We start from the raw sequence: 21,295 nt of genomic DNA on the forward strand, positions 1-21,295 counted from the left end.
TTTCAGCAGTAGCGCGCAGAACTTGGAGCAGTCTAGCAGGAGGTGCACCGGCGTGTGTGGCAGCCTGTGCCTGCGTGCATTCGTTTCCCGCCCAAGGACCGGCGCAGCGGCTGCGTCCTTGCCACAGCACCACCCAGGAATGCCACACCCCCGTCGTGCCCAGCCCAGCCCCATTGGCGCTACACCACAATTTGAATCCCACCACCATGGGAACTTGTTACTAAAATGTTTGGATCCCACTACTGGTTGCGAGTGTAAATACATCCCTATTAGAGGGTTCATTTGACTTCGACCATACCTCAAGATGCCATTTATAATAAGAGAACTTGGAAAGTAAAAAAAAAATTCTCAAATTAGAAGACCATCTGAATTTTAATATCACCATATTCTTTGATATTTATATACATATACACATATAGCCACACACAAAAATAATGTATTAAAAGCTAAAGCTTTACTCCATTCCCATTGCAGAAATTTTAAAAAATGAATAATATGAAGGAAAAATATACAAAGTAACTTCTTCCTTTTAAAAAAACTGGACACCATCTCTTGTGTATCCCTCAGGAGAAATTCAATCAGGCCTATTACAAAACATTTCTTATGACAAATATTGGTCGTGATTTCTTTGTTTTAAAAAAAGTTGCAAAGGAATCAAAAAGTTTGCCATATGGACACTGCAGCATTTGCAGACATAAACTGTTAGGTTGCAGAGTGGAGAAGAGATTGCAATATTTTGGCACCATAAAATCTTGACCGAAAAATAAAAAGTTAAAAACCCCACAAATAATTTTTAAAATGTGCATTTTGAAAAATCTCTACAAATGAGAGAGAGGGACAGAGAGCGCGGGGAAGATGTTTCACTTCTTGTGAAACATGAGCGGTTTCACCATTCCTGCGAGAATCTTGGGCAACTGTGCAGCAATCACTTCTGACATCATTTCCGGAAATTCAACGCTCAGTGCCCGAGACTGAAGAAAAGTGTTCAGACAATAGAGATGGAGTTGTTTCACAAGCTGTGTAAAAATAAATAAATAGTAGAAGTTACACAAACATGACCATACAAGATGCGCCCCAACAGCAACTCCATCATGCTCAGCTCCGGCACAGCTTCTTTTCTCTAGGTACAGCAAGAAACCACTGGTCCAGCACAACCCCATGTAATTAACAGCTTCATAATTTCCAAGTCAATGTGTCTCAGATCCATAGAAGCACATGTTCTGATGGCTACCATGTCACCTCAGGAATGTGAATACTAGCCAAACAAGGCCTCAACTGTGAGTATTAATGCAGAAAGACCTAAATAGTTACTTTTTAGAAAGTATAGACTTCCTTGCATCACAGTCTGAGACAGAATCTTAACAAATCACTGACAAGATGCAGTGCTCTTAAACAGAGAGGGGCTTTTAACAAAAACATAATAGTCCAATCACCACTTCTTGCATCACTAGGAAGAATACAGACAGGGCATAATGGAGTTCTTTCTATTGATCACATTTTTTAAAAAAAGATTCAACTTCTCTTCGAGGAGTTCAGTCTCTCTCCTCTTCTCACAACGTTCTTGTGAAGTAGGTTACCTCAAGGGAGGGCTGCTGACTGAAAATCACAAAGCAAGTTTCAAGGGTATCCGAACCTAGATATTCCAGTGTGTAGTACTCTAAGCCACTACAACACTTTTTCATCCCTCCCATCTTTTCTGGCTCACAGTCATGTCTGTGTAAACAGCAAGTGGACGGCAACATTCCCTAGTAACAATGTATTTATTTAAAGGATTTGTGTTTTGAAAAAGGCAGCTTGTGGAAAGAAATACAAAATTCCTTTTCAAAATAATTTTCAATCATTAAAATCTCATAAACAGCATAGTACAATGTAAAATAATATGGACATTACCACCCAAAGGCACAATTCGAATCACTTTTCATAAAATATCTCACCACCACAGTTATAGGTTTGGTGACAGAAAGTGCTGTTCAGTCACAACCAACTTTTGGGGGCCCCGTAGAGTCTTCAAGGCAAGAGAAGAACAGAGATGGTTTGCCACAAGGACATAGGTAAGGGGGGTTTCCTGGGTGTAAACCCCCCATTACATGTCCGAAGCTCCACCACCCGTTTATGGTTTTTTTGTATTTTAAAGTGTTTTTTTCTTCAGTTTTTGGCTAGCAGCACCAAACTTTCGGGGATTTGTTGGGAGACTCTCCTGATGATACCACCCAAGTTTGATGAGGTTTGGTTCAGGGGGTCCAAAGTTATGGACTCCCAAATGGAGTGTCCCCATCCTCCATTGTTTCCAATGGGAGCTGATAGGAGATGGGGGCTGCACCTTGGAGGGTCCATAACTTTGGACCCCCTGAACCAAACTTCACCAAACCTGGGTGGTATCATCAGGAGAGTCTCCTAAAGATACCCTGAAAGTTTGGTGCTGCTAGCTTAACAATTGCACCCCTGACAGCAGGCACGCCGCAAATTTTCCCAGATTCTCCTTTTAAATCCACTCCCTTCGGCATGGATTTAAAGGGAGAATCTGTCCCCAGTTTAAACATAGAAAGCAATGCTGTTTCGGGGGGGGGGGGGGGAGAGGAATCCACCCCAAAACAGCAGCACTTTCAATGTTGTTTTAACTGGGGACCTCAGATTCTCCCTTTAAGATGGATTTAAAAGGAGAATCTGGGCTCCCTAGTTTAAACACCATTTAAAATGATGCTGTTTGGGGGTGGATTCCAACATCACAGCAGGTGCCCATGCGAAGTCACGCCACCCGGGTTCGCGTGCCTCCACCAGCCGCGAACACAGGGCCGGGGGGGAGGTGTGGCGATGTTCATCCGTGATTCCATTCCCTTCAGGGCGACCCCCATCCCGGAGATCGCCGGCATGGAATGTGTCGGCCTAGAGTGGTTGGCCGCGGAGAGGACGGCGATCCTCCTGGTGTACCGGCGAGTCGCCTAAGCTGTAATTCAGGGGGGGACTGCCTGCTGCGGGTTGCTGAGGTGGTGGCGGATCTGGGCATTCGCGGTTCCCCAGACTTATTGTTCTGAGGAAGGACTTTAATGTCCATGCTGGACGCTTCGCCTCATGTACAGTGCAATGGTCAGCTGACCTGGTATCATCCATGGCACCCGAGCACTAGGCCTCCTCCTTGCAGGTGTTCTGGCCCCACCTCGCGGAGGCTCGGCTGTATACGCTGGATTTATTGGTCTTCGGTTTTGGGGGTTGATATATCGCAGCGTCATGTCTCTCTGGTCGGATAGTGAGTGCCATGTGGTTCTGACCATTACTACGCCCGGAAGGTTCGGATGGTCCCTGCCACGCCAAACCCATCTCAGGCGAGGGCTGATTTACGCCTTCGCGGAGACTCTATTGGATCCAATTGGTTTCCTGAATGCTCCTGGCGGGATCCTGAACTCCGGCTGGCATACCGATGAGCAGGTGGAGGACTGGAACTCCCGGCTCTCCGATGCCATCGAGACTGTTGTTCCCGGCATCCTCTTTCGCCTCCCGTGTTCGGCAGGTCTCCCTTGGTATACCCCTCGGGGAGCTGCGCCATATGAAAAGGGTGCTTAGACGACTAGGGAGCGAAGTGTGGCGGAAATCTCGACGGCGCTGCGCGAACATCTTATAGGACGTTTATGAAGGCCTATGAGATGGCAACAAAGCGAAGTGCGAAGAGGGGCTTTCTTCTCCTCCTCTCTATGCCAGTCTGCTTAGCTCCTGCCTTAGGCACAATTATTTAGAGTATAATTCGGTCCTTGACCTCCCTATCGGAAGGATCCTACTTAAACCATCAATTGGCTATTAGCTGTGAGGCATTCCATGCGAGCTTCTTTTGCAGATAAAGTCACGCCGCTTCGCCATGGGACCTTCCCGCCACGTTAATATCTAAGCAATTAGTGAAGACTGGAGGGCTCCCTTTGCCGTCTTTCGGGCCCAAGTTTGGCCCAGTTCTCCCTGCTCTCCTGAAGCCGTATTGTTGACAGGGCCTTGGCTGCTGTTAAGACCTACTACCTGTCCTCTGGATCCATGCCCCTCCTGGCTTATAAAAGCTTGCCGGGCGGATGCTTCATGACCCCATCTCAGAGTTGAACATCATCAATGACTCCCTGGAGCAAGGGTCTTTCTGGATAGGTTGGAAGGGAGGCAGTGGTCCGCTTCCACCTTAAAGTGCCATCCATCGCTAGATCCGGAGGGATCTGGCCAATTACCGCCCAAGTTTCGAACCTTTCGCTTGACTGCCGGGAAGGTAATTGAGAGAGTGGTGTTGAGCAGCTTCAGGGTTTCCTGGATGACACATCGGCCTTCGATCCCTTCCAGTCCGCTTCCGTAGCTGGGCATGGAGACGAGAGACCGCTCTTGTCGCCATCACGGTGGATATCGCCCGTGATGCAACTTGACCCTGAAGGCGGATGTTCGGGCGGTGCTGGTTTTGTTAAACAGATCTTTACCGCAGCGTTTGATATGAAGTTTGATCACGACCTTTTGACCCACCGCCTATGGCCGCCTTCGAGGCAGTACAGGTGGCACTGTCCTTCAAATGGATTGCCCTCGTTTCTCCGGGACCGAACCAGCAAAAGTAGTGGTGCGGGATGAAGCCTCCCGGAGGTGCCCTCTTCAGTGCGCGGAGTACCCCAGGAGCCGCTGTTATCCCCCCGCTGTTATTTAACATCTATATCGCGACCACTTCTGCTCAGTTGGTCGCCGGGAGCTTTGGGCTGATCTGTCATCAATAATGCTGATGACACTCCAGCCTCATTCTGGTTGTAGATGCCATGGAGGGGAGCGGTTGCCGCCCCTGGCGCGTTCCCTCCAGCATTGTTTGGAGGCGGTAGCTGAAGTTGGTTGCAGCAGAGCAGGCTTCCGCGCACCTGAATCCATCGAAGACGAGATCCTCTGGCTAGACCCCGCAGGGGTAGGAGGTCGAGGATTCTCCAGCCGCCGGTGTGGGAGGTGGGTCTCATTGGCATGCCGACCTCCATTCCGTTAAGGCAGTCTGGGGGGGTCCACCTGGATTCGTCTCTCTCAATGGAGACCCAGTGTGGCATCCATATACAACCCGGACTGCATTTTTCCATCTTCGCCAGGCCCGGGCGGTTGGCTCCCTTCCTCTTCCCCAGGCAGATCTGGCCACTGTGATCCATGCAACGGTCAAACCTCCAGGCTTTGGGACTATTGTAACTTCGCTGTACGCCGGCCTTCCCTATGCGCTTTGATTCGGAAGTTAAAATCCGGTCCAACATGGGCGCGGCAGCACGGGCCTGCTCACAGGTGGCGCCTTCAGAGAACACATCCAGCCTGTGCGTTCGCGGCAGCCGCATTGGCTTCCTCCTCCTCCTGGTTTAATTCCGAATCAATGTCCTGTCAGGTGTGGGTTTTGACCTTCAAAGGCTTTGCTAGCGGCCTGGGACCCTACCGTACCTTCGCCAGGACCGCATCACCCCATATGTCTCTTGGCCAATTCGCCCCCTGGGCGTTCTGCAGAGGCCAACTCTACTGGTGATCCCCCGGCCCCTCTATGATGCGGCTGGCCTCCACGCTGAGCCAGGATCGCTTCACGGCACTGGCTCCCGCCTGGTGGAACACCCTTCCTCCAGTTGTCCGGGCCCTGTATTGGGACCTGGAGTTCCATAGAAGAACCTGCAAGACTGTTGTTACCGGACGCTGGGAGTGTCAAGCTGCTGAGCAGTGCCCCCTCCAACCAACCGGGCTCTGTGCCTGGGACAGTTACATCAGGGTCCCCTCATACTGAGGGGGCTCCCACAGCCTCAGCTCATGGGGAAGGTTTTAAAATTGGGGTTGGACGCCTCTTGTTGTTATTATGTATTATGGTTATTCGCTGTTTTTATGAGTTTTAAGCTATTTTATGGGATGGAGCTTATGTTGTATTTATATTTGTATGACCGCTCCTGTTGATGTTCAAATAATGTTGTTCACCGCCCGGAGCCCTTCGGAGATCGGGCGGTATATAAATGTAAGAAATAAATAAATAAATAAATAAATGTGGGGAGAGGGGCAAAACTCAGATTTTGCATGGGGCTCCATTTTCCCTAGCTATGCCTCTGCCCGGAAAGGAGGGCAAAAGGGACTGCCGGCTGTCAGCTAGGAGCCCAGCCGGGGGGGGGGGGGTTGCGGGGCAGAGGAGTCTGCCATCCCTGGCCTTGGAGAGCTGCTTTTATAAGTCCTGAGGCTGGGGGTGGGGCTTGGAGAGGCGTGGCCATGCACCCAGGGGTAGGTGGGGGCGTGGCCCTGCCCCCGAACCCACCCCATAAAAAATCTATACCTACATCCCTGGTTTGCCATTGCCTGCTTCTGTGTAGTGACCCTAGATATCTTTGGTGGTGTCCCATCTAAGTATTAATCAGAACCAACCCTATTAATAAGAATTTCCAGCTTCTTTACAAATCACTGGTTCCATGAGACAGACACAGCCACAGATGTCAATTGCTGTGGATCCTGTGTCTAATGTATCTCCAGAGGCCCACTGTATACATGCTCTGAATTTGTACACATAGGCCTAAAGAAAAACAGGATCTCCTATGGTGAAGATTACCCTAACCACAAATGGCCCTATGTCCCATGGAATGTTTCTGATAAGTAAACAGCCCTGTGGACTGGATGGATTAAGCCCACGTTAAAGCTTTGCAGAACTAACTTACATCATGCATGGAGTCCATGAGTTTTGTAAGCTGGTAGAAGCGCTGTGAACTGGCTACTACTCCTTTCTGCCGCAACCCAATCGCTTTAACCAGCTCTCTGATGTAGCTCGATCTCATTTCCTCAAACTGGTTTTGACTTCGGAGGCCTTCCAAAGGAACTGCAAAGAAAAACAGAACTAAGCACTTCCAAGAGTTTCACCAGCCACCAATTTATTCCAGGCTCAATTCTTACCTGTAAGCCCAAAGCAGGCAGGGACTGGGGCACTTAAAGGGTCAAGTGCTCCAATCTTGGACTTGTCTATCTTAAGAACATAAGAAGAACCCTGCTGCATCAGACCGGTGATCCATCTACTCCAGTATCCTACCTCTCACAGTGGCCAACCAGTTACTCTGGAGAGCTTACAACAAAGCATAGAGGTGGAGGCCTTCACCTGATGTTGTTTCCTGGCACTGGGATTCAGAGATTGACTGCCTCTGCAGGTGGAGAGGCAGTTTAGACACCATCAGTAGCCACTGATAGACCTCGCCTCCATGAATCTAAAGTTTTTTTCAGAGTTTTCTATGCCTTTGGCCATCGCTAAATCCTTCGGCAGCGAATTCCACATTTTAATCACGCTCTGTGTTAAGAAGTATCTCATTTTGTTTCTCCTGAATTTTTCTCAGAGGTCCTACTCTGGTAACCATTTACCTTCAGAGGTAAGATGGGTTACCACTAAGGACCAGGTCTTCAAACTTATGGAATATTTTCCCTCTAACCCAGTGGTTCTCAACCTGGGGGTCGGGACCCCTTTGGGGGGTCGAACGACCCTTTCACCTAAGACTCTCTGCATCAGTGTTCTCCACCTGTAAAATGGATAAATGTTAGGGTTGGGGGTCACCACAACATGAGGAATTGTATTAAAGGGTCGCGGCATTAGGAAGGTTGAGAACCACTGCTCTAACCTGAACCCTGACAGTAAACTTGAATGTCTTTTGGTACCAGCCAAAGGTTTTTCTGCTTATCCATATATTTTTGGGACAGTTAAATTGTTCTCCATTATGTGCAGTTCAACTCCGCTGCCTTTACAACTAGTCTGTGCTGCCTTTAGCTTACAGCTGATAGACTCATAATTTTGTCGCCTTACTATTTTACAGAGATCTTCTGTTTTATTTACTTGATATTGCTGCTTGATATGGCTTTGATTTTATCAGCATTGCCATTTTTTATCTATCTGATCACAGCTGCTTTTATTATTATAGTTCTTGGATTTTTTTTAATCCAATCTCTGGTATAAAAATGTATCACATAACATCTGCAATCAGACTTTGAGACTAGTATCAAAGTCAAGGTTAACAGCAAATGCTGTTTATCATCAGCAATGGTTAAGATCAGGGCAACAGTACCCCTTAACCATGGCAAAGGCAAGTGGGAGAATTTAGATACGTGATGGGAAAGGCTGGAAGGAAACAAAGCATGAGCGTACTTTATTAAGGGATATGGAGAGTCAGGAGCATTCATCCTTATGACAATTCGCAGTTAACAGCAAATCATGGTTTTTCCATTTGCGCTCAAGGTATGTGGAAATGAAATCAAGCAGCCCATCTGCCATCATGTTATGTCCAGTAGCATGTCCTCTTTCTCAATATGCTCATGTGTGACCCAGATTTAAAAAATGTTTTCCCACAACTAAAAACTGCAAACTGTGGTTAAATCACAGTCCTTGGTTTTAATTTGCGCAAAACATGGTTTGCTGCCAATTTGTAAAGAAAGAAAAGATTGCAAGGAGAGGAGAGATGGAAGATAAAGCCTGATATGGACTGGGTTTTTTTCCTCTATTCCCCTAACAATGGTATTAAGGGCAGGATAAAAATATGATAGAAGCTTGAATAATTTGTCCTTTCTCTTTTGTTCTTCTTGTATATCCTACAAACAGACTCGTAAACACAAATCTGGTTCAGAAGTAATGTTCCCCGTACCTTAATACCAAAGGTTGCAAGAAGGTGGACTGTCAACATGACCCAATGTTCTTTACTGGTTCAGTGAGGCTTTGAACTGTAATCTTGTTCAGCCTGCGGGCGCTTTTGAAGATGGGGAGAAGAAGCCATCACAACACGGCTGCTTTGTGGGTCAATTGAGAAACAGCTGCCATGGGATACTGGGGCCATCCATGAAACATTGGGAGGTAGCAAGCCAACCATTCTTCCACAATGTATGCAATTATTTCTGACTGGGTCCTCCCTGCAGACATAAAGGAGATGTCCTCTTTGGTTCTTCTAAGCCAGCATGGCGTTGCGGTTAAGAGCGGTGGATTCTAATCTGGAGAACCGGGTTTGATTCCCCACTCTTCCACAGGAGCGGCAGACTCTTATCTGATGAACTAGATTTTGTTTCCCTGCTCCTACACATGAAGTCTGCTTAGTGACCTTGGGCCAGTCACAGTTCTTCAGAACTCTCTCACCTACCTCACAAGGTGTGTGTTGTAGCATGAAAAAGGAAAGGAGTTTGTGAGCCCCTTTGAAACTCCTTATAGGACAGAAAGCCGGGGTATAAATCCAAATCCAAACTCTTCTTCCTAAAGCACCTTCTCCTCCGGCGAGGTAAAAAAAATTCCATCTTTGGCTAACAACGGTTCTTTTTTATGCTCCCGAAGTTACAGCTTTAGGCTACGAGTTACCAAAACTCCAGCTTTCTGATTTTCATCCAGGCAGACAGCTGTCAAAAGAAGAGAGGAACAGCCAACCATATACTTACTTGTACTAAGGAGAAGCAATGCTTTCATGCAGAGGAACTCCTCCTGGGAAACTTGAAGTTTGACAAACTCCTGGGGGACTTGCCACATGGTCAGGCACTGCGAATAGAATGATGATTCCTTCATCCTCTGTCTTACGCCCAAAAAGAAAAGAAACAAAAAGGCAAAAGAAATAAATACTGACCCCCACAATGTCTTTCATGTACCTGTAATGTCAGAAGCATGCGTTGGGAACAAAGAACAACAACATGCTATTTTTAAAAAAATGCTAGTCCTTCAGGAGTTAGTGACTAAGACTCAAACTAGCCAAGAAACTGGGGAATCTGTCATGGAGTCTCCCAACAGTGGCTCTGTGTGCAGCATGATCAACCAATCAAACGTCAGTGTGCTTGCTTTGATACCTCCAATCCCTTCCTTGGGGAAGCAAGAGATGCTCAGCACCATCAAATCCCCCAGTTCTAACCATCAGTTTGGGAGGAAAGCTAGCTGTTCACAGATTTGATCCAGCAGGCGTTTAAAAACATTCCCCTCTAGTAATGTGAACTTTTCTGATTTCTATGGTCATCTCCTGCTTCAGGTGTCCTGCCTTCTGAGATTAAGCATGTGGACCCAGGACAGGGCCTTCTCAGGTGTGGCATCAAAAGTTGGGAACCCACTCCCCAGGGAGACTCGTCTGTCCCCTTCTGTTACCATCTTCCACCAATGGGAAAAGACTTGTTTGTTCTGTTTGGCATTCCCTCAGAGATCCTTTCTTCTTGATGTGTTTTGCTGGTTTTAACGGGTTTAAAGATGCTATTTTTAATACATGTTTTAATTTGTAAGCCACCTTGGTAGGCCTCATGAGGTCAGAAAGATAGACCATATATTTTGCATAATAAAATAAATACAAAAGGAAGGAAGGAAGGAAGGAAGGAAGGAAGGAAGGAAGGAAGGAAGGAAGGAAGGAAGGAAGGAAGGAAGGAAGGAAGGAAGGAAGGAAGGAAGGAAGGAAGGAAGGAAGGAAGGAAGGAAATTTTTGTGGTGCAGCAGTCAAGACTGTAAACCAGGTACTGTGCATATGCTTTTTGAATTAAGTCTGAATTAATTTTGAATTAAGTTTGAATTAAGAAATTGATATCTTTATTATAAACTCAGATTACATGAAGACATTTTTTATTTTCCCATGCTTTCTGCTGATTTGTGGTTGTCCAGTCCTTGCCATCACCTGACCATTTTTATCTTTTCCTTCATATTTTTTATGGGGAAATGGGGCTGATTTTATCCTCAGCTTTTATTGCTGCTTTCATATGGTAACACAACTACTTTCTCCAGATCGTTTGTGCTGATGATCTCCTGCCAATGTGTTTTTTATTACTCTTCACTGTCTTCCTGTTTAGGACTTAATATGGGTAGCTGCCTCAGAAACATTTATTCCAAGAGAGGAAAGGTATAATTTAAAATGTTTTTTAATGACTCAGCATAACACTTATACTGAGAACACACAGAGAAGGGCATGAAGCCATGATTCAATAGTAGAAAAAGGACTGCTAGGCTACTCAGGCAACTGGTGGGGCTTGCTGGGGAAGAATTTCCATAGAGTTTTTGCAGAAGAGTCCTAGAGCATCCCCAGCACAATTCCATTGCTTACAGGTAAAGGTAGAAAGGTATCATTGTGATGGGCACTATCTTCATCCCCCCCCCTTCATCTGGCCAACTCACCAACAAGCTGAGGGGTGACAAACAGCCTGTTCAGTTGACAGACAATTGCCCACCATTACCAGGAAGATGGAAACCCTGGGTCAGGGGTGGCCAACCAATGACACTCCAGATGTTCATGGACTACAATTCCCATCAGCCCCTGCCAGCATGGCCAATTGGGAAAACGTATAACACAGCACAGGGAAAACATATAAAGCCATTTCATAGGCTCAACTCTGTAGAAGTTACCAGAAGCACAGAATCCTGATCCTGCTATGAGGCCTTTTTCAGTGCCTGGAATCTAACAATATGAGGTGATTTCACCTTACAATATCATCTATCTTTTACATTTGTATCCCAGCCTCTTCCTTAAAAAGAGATCTGTGGGTAGTTCTCCTCCCTTCCCTCATTTTATCCTTACAACAACCCTGCAAAGTAAGTTAGACTGAGAGAAAATGACTCATTCAAGGCCATTCGGTGAGCTTCATGGCTACAAGGGATGTGAACCCTAGGATACTGGTTTGAGTTTAACATTAAGCATGATTTTACATTTTGACAAGTATCCATTTTAGTGACATTATCTGGTTTGGAAACCCTTATGTTGATAATCAAGCAGAGGACAGGTTTGGAAAAATCTAAATACAGGGAAATAAAAAACAGCTGAGGAACAGCAGACTATGGAAAACAGATGGGGACCCTGGTTGCTAATTTTATGATGTGCTAATAAGTGCACACAGGCTGACATCACAAAAGTTGGTCAATGGAAAGGGCCTTTTTTAATACACACATTTTGCAAGCTATACAGGCATTCATGTCTCGTTAGAGGCAGCAGAACTGGAAATGTTTACCTTGGAAACCAGTAGTGTTTGTATTACATAATAGCTTCCCAACATGACTGCTAGTACACATGAAGCAGTAAAGTGGCTGGACAGATCCTTGGGAAGGATACACTATTTTACCCAGCTAAAAAGGAAGAAGATTGCTCCTCTTCCTGCAACTGTCATGTGGGGATAAGCAACCAATGAGCCAGACTGTTCTGTCGAGGGTGTGATCTGAGATTCTAGCAATTTGGTTGTGCATCTGAGGGGAATTTTCAATTGTGTTTTCAAGAAAAACACACTCCATCCATGCCACAGGAGAACCTGATTTTCAAACTGAAGTGGGGATAGAAAAATAAAAGTTTTTAAAAAGTTTGTGTAGGATTGCCAGCTTTCATGTGAAGGCTGGAGACCTCCAGCAATTACACCTTGTCTCCAGAGAAGTACCCTGAGAGAAAATGGCTGCTCTGGAGGGTGGACTCTATAGCATTACACCTCTGCTGAGGCTTCCCCTCCAAAAAACTCTGCCCTCTCCTGACTCCAACCCCAAATCTCCAGGAATTTCTGAGCCAGGAGTTGGCCACCCTATATGATGTGGCTTAAGGTCCTGCTGTTCAGAGAGGTGGCCAGGAGGCGGCAAACTTGTTGCAGGCACACGTGAGCCCTCAAATAGATTAAAGGCTCTTTTTGGATCCCAGCCCATGAAAATAAACAGGAGTAGGAAGTTTTAGGGGTACACTTTTGGGACATAACACAATTTCTCCTCTTCCCCCAGTTGACTGTTTAGGTGAAGAATGAAACTGTCACAGGATCTTCAGAGCATGACTGTGTTGTGGTGGGATTGGAGAAGGTCACTTAAGTTAGGCAGTTTAGGGGGGGAAAAGCCTTCTTGCTTTTGCTCTAACAAATACAATCAAAATTGTCTCTAAGTTTATGACAAGACAGTGACAAACCTGTTTAAAGTTACAGTCAATGTTATCTATGAGACTGGGAAAATACGAATGAAATATGAATGTTCAGCCACTGATGGTGGAAGGGGATGCAGGGGAGAGAACTGGTCAGCCGAAGAACTTAAGCACATTGTGGCAAAGTCAGAGCACTGGTCCAGCATATGCTTTCCACTGGTGGCCAATGAGAGCTTCCAGCAAGTCCACCATCAGGACAACTCTTTAGACACAATATTATTATCTCTTTTGTTATAACAAAGAGGGCTGCAGTCTTTTAAAAATCTGTTTTCTTATATAGGAGTGGAGAAACTTTATCAACGCTGCCGCCTCTGTACCAACATCTAAAGACATCCTCCCCCCAGGGACACAAAACGTGAAGCTTCTTTCTTTCTAATTTTGTTTTCTCATCAATTGCCTTCCCCTCCCCATAACAGACATCTTGTGAGGTAAGTGGGGCTGAAAGAGTTCTGAGAGAACTGGCTGGACCAAGGTCACTGAGTAGGCTTAATGCGAAAGAGTGAGCAATCACTTCTGGCTCTCCGGATTAGAGCCCACCACTCTTATCGCCTACACCACATGGGTCTCTTTAAAAAAGGATCTCCGAAAGTATCAGGCAGAGGCCTTCTTCTCACCCAGAGATGCCAAAGAAACCTTCCCCATGCAAACCAGATAGTCTACCACCAAGCCACAGCCCTTCGCCTGCATATGTGAGTCAACCTCTCTAAGGTTATATACTAGCTGTGCACTAAGAGTTGTTTTTAACTTGAACACAGCCCATTCTGTTCTCAACAAGCTATCGGTACAGTCCTCAAGATCTTCTGATAAGCAAAAAAGTCATTCAGACCCTTGTACATATTGGAGGTCTTATGCTAGCACTGCTGGATCAGCCAGGTGCTTCTTGTTCCCAGATCAAAGCTTGGCTGTAGTAAATCCCTGTGTTCCCTTAAGCTGATCTTTGAGCACAGCTTGAACAGTCCAGCACCGGATGTTACCCTTCTCGTACACACCCCACACCCCCTGCAAGGCCACTGCTGAGGAACCAGCGTTAACCACCCCAAGGGATCTCGATGTAACTTTGCAAAACTGTAATGAGACCTGGTTAAATGATTTTTAGCGAATGGATGTTCTGTCTTTTAACCCATTAATATCTGGCTAAATAAATCAGCAGGCTACCATAACTTCAATATGGAAAGGCTACCTTTGATGTTTGCTGCTTGATGCAAAAAAGGAAACAGAGCCAAGGTCCATAATATTCAAGATATATTCAAGATATATTTTTGCTATCTTGTTTAAATGGTTTTAATATTTCTATATTTCTATATTTCTGTATTGTTTTTAAACCATTGCATTATGTTTTAATTATTTTGTAAGCCTCAGGCCCTTTGGGGGATTGGCGGGATAAAAATGGAATAAATAAATGAGATCACTCTGTTTTCATCAGTAGTATCTTCTTTTTTTGTAGAGTTCTGTGTGAAATTTTTTTCAAATTTCTTGAAGACCCCCCCCCTCATTTAATTGCATAGTTTTCTACAACAGATATCCCTGATGAACAGTGTTGGGAGATATTAAGCATTTGTTTCTGGGTACCTTTTCAGGTTTTCCTGTATAGGTGATCCACCTCCTCCTTTTCTTAATTCTCACTCCAGTTATTTCAATTTGCCTCTGCTGATTAGCAACTAATGCTTTGTTTCAAAGGCCCCAACATAGTACCTGTGAGCACTGTGATGCCTGCCAATGCCTTCCTTGGCATCCAAGTGTTTTTAGAAAGTGATGGGACCAGGTAGGGCTCTTGCCCAACTGATTGATCACTGAAGAACCAATTAGCTATGCAGATGAAAATATAGTTTTACCAGCAGCCGCTACCAGTGTTTGCTTTCTAATTTTCTCTCATGCCTCTTTCCTAGTATATTTTGAATTACCCTTCTTCTCCCCTACACTTGGGCTTCCTCTGTGTTAACTAATGCAAATGCTTTCAGATAGTAGGGACGGCATTGTACTATGGTAATATCCACAAATGTTCTTCAAAACACATACGCTGGAAAATCTTGAGGACTCTGTTAAAACCAGAGCATTGCAAAAAGGGAAGGAACGGCTTGAAACCTCTACTTACTCATTTAGTATTAGATCAGGCGCAAAATATAACATCTGACCACTAACATGCTTATAAGACCTCCATCCCATGGCAAACACCATTAGGCTCATCCAGGAATATTGGATTAAGGTTATCTGGTCATCGATATGTAAATTCCGGAATCCTGAAAAGCAGATAACAAAAAAAAAGTTTATGCAAAATCAGAATTTATAACACTTGTTTTTTCACTGACAGATTGCCACTGGTAAGTGAGCTGCACCTGGCTTAGGAGGTCAGAAACTGTAGATCTGGCTTGTGCAATATTCCCTTTATAGTTGATAAACAGCATTTGCATTACTCTGGCTGCCAGAAACACCTCCTTCTAAGAATTTTGGAAAGGTTGCCCCGTCAAGTTGTCCACACGATAACTGTGTGAGGTAGGGTAGTCTGACAATTAGTGTACTATTAACAGGGAACTTTGTGTCACAAGCAGAATTTGAATCAGGGCCCCTCATCTCCCAATCCACATTCTAACCATTCCACCATGCTGACTCTCATTTGGTGACTCATCAGGTTTTAACAGAATAATGCATTACCAGTTCTCCTTTCCCCCTACAATGGATTATAATTTGTATGGAGCTGAGAATACTTGTACAAATGGTCCACAAGGATTCTGATGGTAGGGATGAATTAATGAGTGGGATCTAGACTAAATTTTCCAGCAGCAAAATAGAACTTTCCTCTTGAAAGATAGTAGACACTCAGGAATGCCACAAAGTTAAACCTAAAGTAGAAATCAGTGGAAACTGCCAGTTTAGTCTAGATCTAACTCAATAGCATCATGTTGCATTGATCCTGTTTTATAATTGGAGGGTTTTTTCCATGGGCCCTCATTCTTTGAAGAATGGTGGGTGGCCACCAGAGAAAGAACATTCTGAACAAGAGTGCTGGAACTATGGAATACCCTCCCATGGAAACCCTGCCTGCTCCCATCCCTACTAGCATTCCTCTGATTACTGAACACTGTCCTCTAAAGAGGGTCTTCATACATTTTGAAGTTGCCGATTTAAAGCTGCTGAACTATTTGTCAGCCAGTCTGAGTGGCTGATGGGGTCACCATTTGTCCCCACGGGCTTCACGTTTGTTCAAAAAGGGAAGTTGTTCACCCTTCCACCCTGTTCTCCTCCTCCTCCTTACCCTGCCTATTGGCTGTGCAACCCCATCTTTCTGAGTAGGCTTGGAGAGATGGCAAGTGAGTCTTCTTTGGTCCTGCCTAGATGGGGCTTGAAGAACTGCATGGTGTAGTGGTTAAGTGCTTGCACTGCCACTCACACGGCCAGGAGTTCGATCCTCCTGCGGGTCAGATATCCTGGTAGCTGGCTCGTGGTCAACTCAGCCACCCATCCATTTCTTGGTCGGTAAATAAGTACCTAGCACCTAGCTAGGGGGTAAAGAACAGCCTGGAAAAGCAATGGCAAACTACCCCACTAACAGCTTGCCTTTGAAACCTCTGCTCGCAGTGGTAACCCAGGGTTGGATACGACTGAAGGGGAAACTTTACCTTTTTAGATGGGGCTTAAATAGCTCCCTGCAGGCTGTACAGCCCTATCTCTCCCTCTCCCACTGGGCTTCTGACCTTCCATTCCAGCCCCCCCCACCCCCCGTAGCCTGTTAGTACTCTCCAAGCTTTACCAGGCAAATGCTTTGCAGTCAGTTGTCCAGCCAACAAAACAGTGGAAACCACAATCTTCCCCCTGCAGTAGCACAACCTTTGGTCACATTTGGTGTGACTTTGGGCTCTAGTCCCCCTCCCACTAAAAGTTGCTTATCAGAAGGGTGTTATCCAAAGGGGATACCCGGTGACCAACAGAAATACCAAGGATCACTGCAGATCTGTTGCTGGATGGAGGACCAAAGCTTATTTGCAGACTCCATAATGACCAGTCCTGTTACCTGGTAATGACTTGGACCACTTGACGACACAAAGAAGCTGCCTCTCGCATAGTTGATTGAGGCCAGTCAGGAGAGCACTTGGTGTTTCTGGCTGCGTATTATCATAGCCTGCATAGACCACTTCTGGCTCGATGCCTTGCAAGATGCTGACCAACGGCGGAATATACTGGATCTCTTGGTTTGGAGAATAGGAGAGCCTCTGGGCGAGGGCTTGACTGTCGTTCGGATGGGCTGCTGGTTGCTGGAGTGCGATAACATCTAACGTCCTCAGGACTTTGACCTTATTAAACTTCTTAAACTTTCGACCTGCAACCCCAAATACACTCATTGGTGGAAACGAATAGCAATATCAATTCAAATTCAAATTAGACAGACCTTCATGGCATGTCATATGCTGACAGGTTTGAACTGGAAACCCTCTTCCATTATATATAGATACCACAATACGATTTCAATGGTAATGCCATTAAAGTTCGGAACTGGAATGTCTGGGATATGAAGTTCTCCTGTATGGCTTATGAGAAGATGAGTCCTACCTTGCCAAAGTTAAGGCTTCGCTCACAATATGTCCAGCACCAGCTCTCAAGACTGCTAGAGCTGCTTTCCTTCTGACACCTACCTGGTGATTGTGGTGGTAAACAGAAGGGCTGTGTTGATCTTTGTTAGATATCATTGTGCACTATCACCATGCAGTCTTTAAGGACGTCTGGGTTCGTAGTAAGCATGCAGATGCTCTGAGAAGCTAAAATACCCATGAAATCCTGCTACCCAAGATTCCATTTCTACAGGGTTCTAATCAATATTGCAGCAAAAGTTATTCTTACTGGCTAAGTGGGGTGGGGTGTAGAAATGGGCAGTAGTAATGACCTGGGGAGGACTCCAAGTACTGGGGTGGGTTGAGCCCCTCGACTCAGCAAGGTTTGAAGCCTTCCTCCAACTTAGGTGGCTCTTCTTCCAATCTGAGGAACCCTCCTCTAACTTCTGGAGACTTCTGCCCATGGAAGAGTCACGTAAGTTAATGGCAGGCTCCTTAGGTTGGATGAAGAGGCACAAGTTGGAGGAAGGCTCCTAAAATTGTTTATCAGAATTTCTGAATTTCCCTCAGTTTCATCTCTACAGACCTGAGCTCCAGGGAGCTAGGGTCTGCTGGCAACAGTACCAAAGTAAAGAAGAGTTTGAAGAAGAGTTTGGATTTATATCCCCCCTTTCTCTCCTGTAGGAGACTCAAAGGGGCTGACAATCTTCTTGCCCTTCCCCCCTCACAACAAACACCCTGTGAAGTGGGTGAGGCTGAGAGAGCTCAGAAGAACTGTGACTAGCCCAAGGTCATCCAGCTAGCATGTGTGGGAATGCACAGGCTAATCTGAATTCCCCAGATAAGCCTCCACAACTCAAGCGGCAGAGCTGGGAATCAAACCCAGTTCCTCCAGATCAGAATGCACCTGCTCTTAGCCACTGCTCTTAGCCACTACGCCACTGCTGCAGGTCTCTATGCCTTAAAACAATAAACAGTCATGCTGGAATCCAAATTATGTATTAATGAACATGACAGGAAGCAAATCCCAGTCCTTCTTTTCTTTTTGTGATACAGAGATTATCAACAAAAATAAGTGATGGTCCCACATCCCCAATATCTACATCCCCTTCATCTGAATAGAGAAGTGGTTCTCAAACTGGGTCTTGGACTGTCTGGCAAGTTAGTTGGAAGGTCATAAGGAGAGAGGAAGAGGAACACAGTAATGGGGATTCCATGACAAATTTGGGGTCCCCACTCTACAGCAGCTATGAAATACAACCTGCTGCATAGTAATTGTATTTATTTATAGTCCACCTTTCTCACAGGGACTCAAGGAAGATTACACATAGTGAGTCAGTACAATCAACAAAATGGAACATTCAATAACCAGTGCATTTGGATATTTGAAGTCTGGAACCATCAGAAAGAACTGAAGCATAGCATAAGTAGTAACATGACAAAATAAGTATTCTAGAAATTACATAATAGGATCCTGGTTACAATATGCTGCATGCAGCAGGTACGTTTATAAATACTAAATAATATATTTATCAGATGTAGGGCATTTATATGCTGCAGCTCCAAAGTCCTGCGCAAAGCAGTTTATAAGTAGAAACAATACCATAAAATCACAAAGATAGTTTCCAAGGGTAGCTTTTTTATCTGATAAAGGGAGCCGTGACTCTCAAAAGCTCATACCCCGCAAATTTTGGTGATCTCTTAGTGCTACTGGGCTCAAACCTAGCTAAAAAATCATTAAAAATATCATAAATTACCATTAAAAAACCCTCAGTCCATTAAAAACAAGGAGGAACCTAAAAAACAACATAAAACAACCACTGAGCACCTTAAAATATATCCATAAAATAGACTTCAGGACAAAAACAGCCCAGACAGGGGTGTACTGCCCAGAGGGACATATGGAGTCAAATGTCCCCAGGCTGCGGCCATTTAGTCATGTGGGGAAGGGGGCAGAAAATCACCCCCCACTCTTCCTCCTCCCTCCCCTGGGTCCATACAATTGTTCTGTAATGTGATGGTGATTTTGATATGACCTGGTGCAAAAAAACAATTGTTTGGTTGTGGTGAGGGAGGGTGGCCACCCATACCGGGGGGGGGGGGGGGGGAAGCACAGCGGAAAACTCAGATTTTGCACCGAGCTACATTTTCCCTAGATATGCCTCTGAGTCCAGATAACAGCATTAAAAAAGCCTGGGTAAAATTAAATGTCTTAACCAGTTGCCTATAAGAAAGTAAAGTTGGCACCTTGTGAGTCCCAAGGGAGAGGGGATTCCAAAGGCAAGGGGCCACCACAGAAAATGCCCTGTCTCTAGTTGCCATTCACATCACCCCTGATGGCAAGAGCGTAGAAAGAAAGAGTAGGCTTTAGGAAGTACAACTTAGGTAGTGGGGGGTGGATAGTATGGGAGAAGCGGGTCCTTTGGGTACCTCAGCACCAAACTATTTTAGGTTCTTAAAGGTAAGAACCAGCATTTTGAATTGTTCAATGTTAACTGATATGAGATTACTTAGATTTTATGTTAGGGAGGTGGAAGGAGAGTGGATTACTGTACTTTTTCTCCTGTTTCCAAGGTGGTTTTAAAAAATTGAGGGCCTCTGACCATCAGTGATCTATATCCCATACCTTCTCTCTGGCTGAGATAGGAGGTAAGCTGATTACTTAGATATGTCAGTCACAGACCCGCATGCTCCAAAATGATTGCATACATCATTCTTAACTGAGTTTGATTTCCCCACCCCCACCCACCCCCTGCAGCCTCTCCAGCAAAAGTTTCGAAGAAAGCTGGAAGCAAAGGGTACCAAGTTACACCAGGCATTTTATTACCAACTGACAGACTCCTTCTCAGAATGCCTCACCCTGTAATCAGGTGGAAAATGATGACGATTTGTTACTTCTTGACAGAATACCATGATTGTGCCTCTCAGGTCACCTCGCCCCTGCGGTTCGCTCAAGCAAAATGATCCCTGCGCTCTTCAGAAGGCATTTACCCAGGCCAAGAGAACAAAGCAGAGGCGATACATCAAGATTTTATTGAGCAATTTGAAGTAACATCTTGTGAAAAATCTTAGTTACAAAACTAATTTGAGTGTTATCCCCCCCCCACCCCCAGGATGTGACATTTGTAGAACTGCTGAAAGGGAACATGAAGAGGGTGCTTAGCAAAAGCCTACGAAAAGTAACCATCTATCCCAAGTTCTGCTAGTTTTAATTAGGTAGTTTCGCTTGCAGTTGAACCAGTTTCAAGGAAATGGACCTGAATGTGACTTCCATATGAGACGAGTTTCTTTGAGCCGTGGGGAAAAGACACATCTTGCCATGACATACCTCTTAAGATTCTAAGCATAGATGGGGAAAATATTACGAGCAAAACCTACCAGATCGCAGCCACACAGCTCAGAAAACGCAGAACATCCAGTCGATTCCGGCCATAAAAGCCTTCGACAATACACTAACTTCATTTTGTTTGACTGATTTTTTGGTGGGAGAAAGAGAGAAGGAAATGCCATCACAAAATCAATCTCACCCCAAATCCTAGCCTATACCCCAAGCCAGTGAAGGTTCTTCAAGTGCTTACCCACATCCCGACAGGTTTGGAATTATGCACATAATTCAGTGATGCAATTCATTATTCCCTTTCACAATCTTCAAGCAGCCAGGGCAATGCCCATGTAGCCCTTTCCACAATTAAAGCTTGTCATGCCCCCAGAGAAGCTCTTACTATTTTCTTTATTAAGTCTCAGTTGTCCTTTTAGTTAGTATGGGTCCAGTTCTTTTTGTATAGTGCTCTAAGGGAGGGAACCTTAGTTAGACTCTGTCCCTTTAAGTAGCCCCCTAGAGGCAACAGCCTTACAATCTTTTTATTACCCAGTAGTGCTCCTGTTCAGTTAGTTTTAGTCAAAGGTGCCAGTGGAGCTGGA

The 21,295-nt window shown here is 45.2% G+C and overlaps 1 protein-coding gene across 3 annotated transcripts in view; it reads right to left on the reverse strand.

Annotated features, from left to right (window-relative positions):
• Positions 1–353: 353 nt before the first annotated feature.
• PGR (progesterone receptor) overlaps positions 354–21,295 on the reverse strand; it is a 73,878-nt gene continuing 52,936 nt past the window's right edge. For all 3 annotated transcript variants that reach the window (XM_048495272.1, XM_048495273.1, XM_048495274.1), the window contains 5 exons: positions 16,840–17,145; positions 14,926–15,070; positions 9,376–9,506; positions 6,645–6,802; positions 354–1,016 (listed from right to left, as the gene is read on the reverse strand). In XM_048495272.1, coding sequence (XP_048351229.1) covers positions 861–1,016; positions 6,645–6,802; positions 9,376–9,506; positions 14,926–15,070; positions 16,840–17,145 — 896 coding nt within the window. In that variant the 3' untranslated portion in view covers positions 354–860. The remainder of the gene's footprint in view (positions 1,017–6,644; positions 6,803–9,375; positions 9,507–14,925; positions 15,071–16,839; positions 17,146–21,295) is intronic.

This window comes from Sphaerodactylus townsendi, linkage group LG04 (genome assembly GCF_021028975.2).
Source record: "Sphaerodactylus townsendi isolate TG3544 linkage group LG04, MPM_Stown_v2.3, whole genome shotgun sequence".
Taxonomy (NCBI): Eukaryota; Metazoa; Chordata; class Lepidosauria; order Squamata; family Sphaerodactylidae; genus Sphaerodactylus; species Sphaerodactylus townsendi.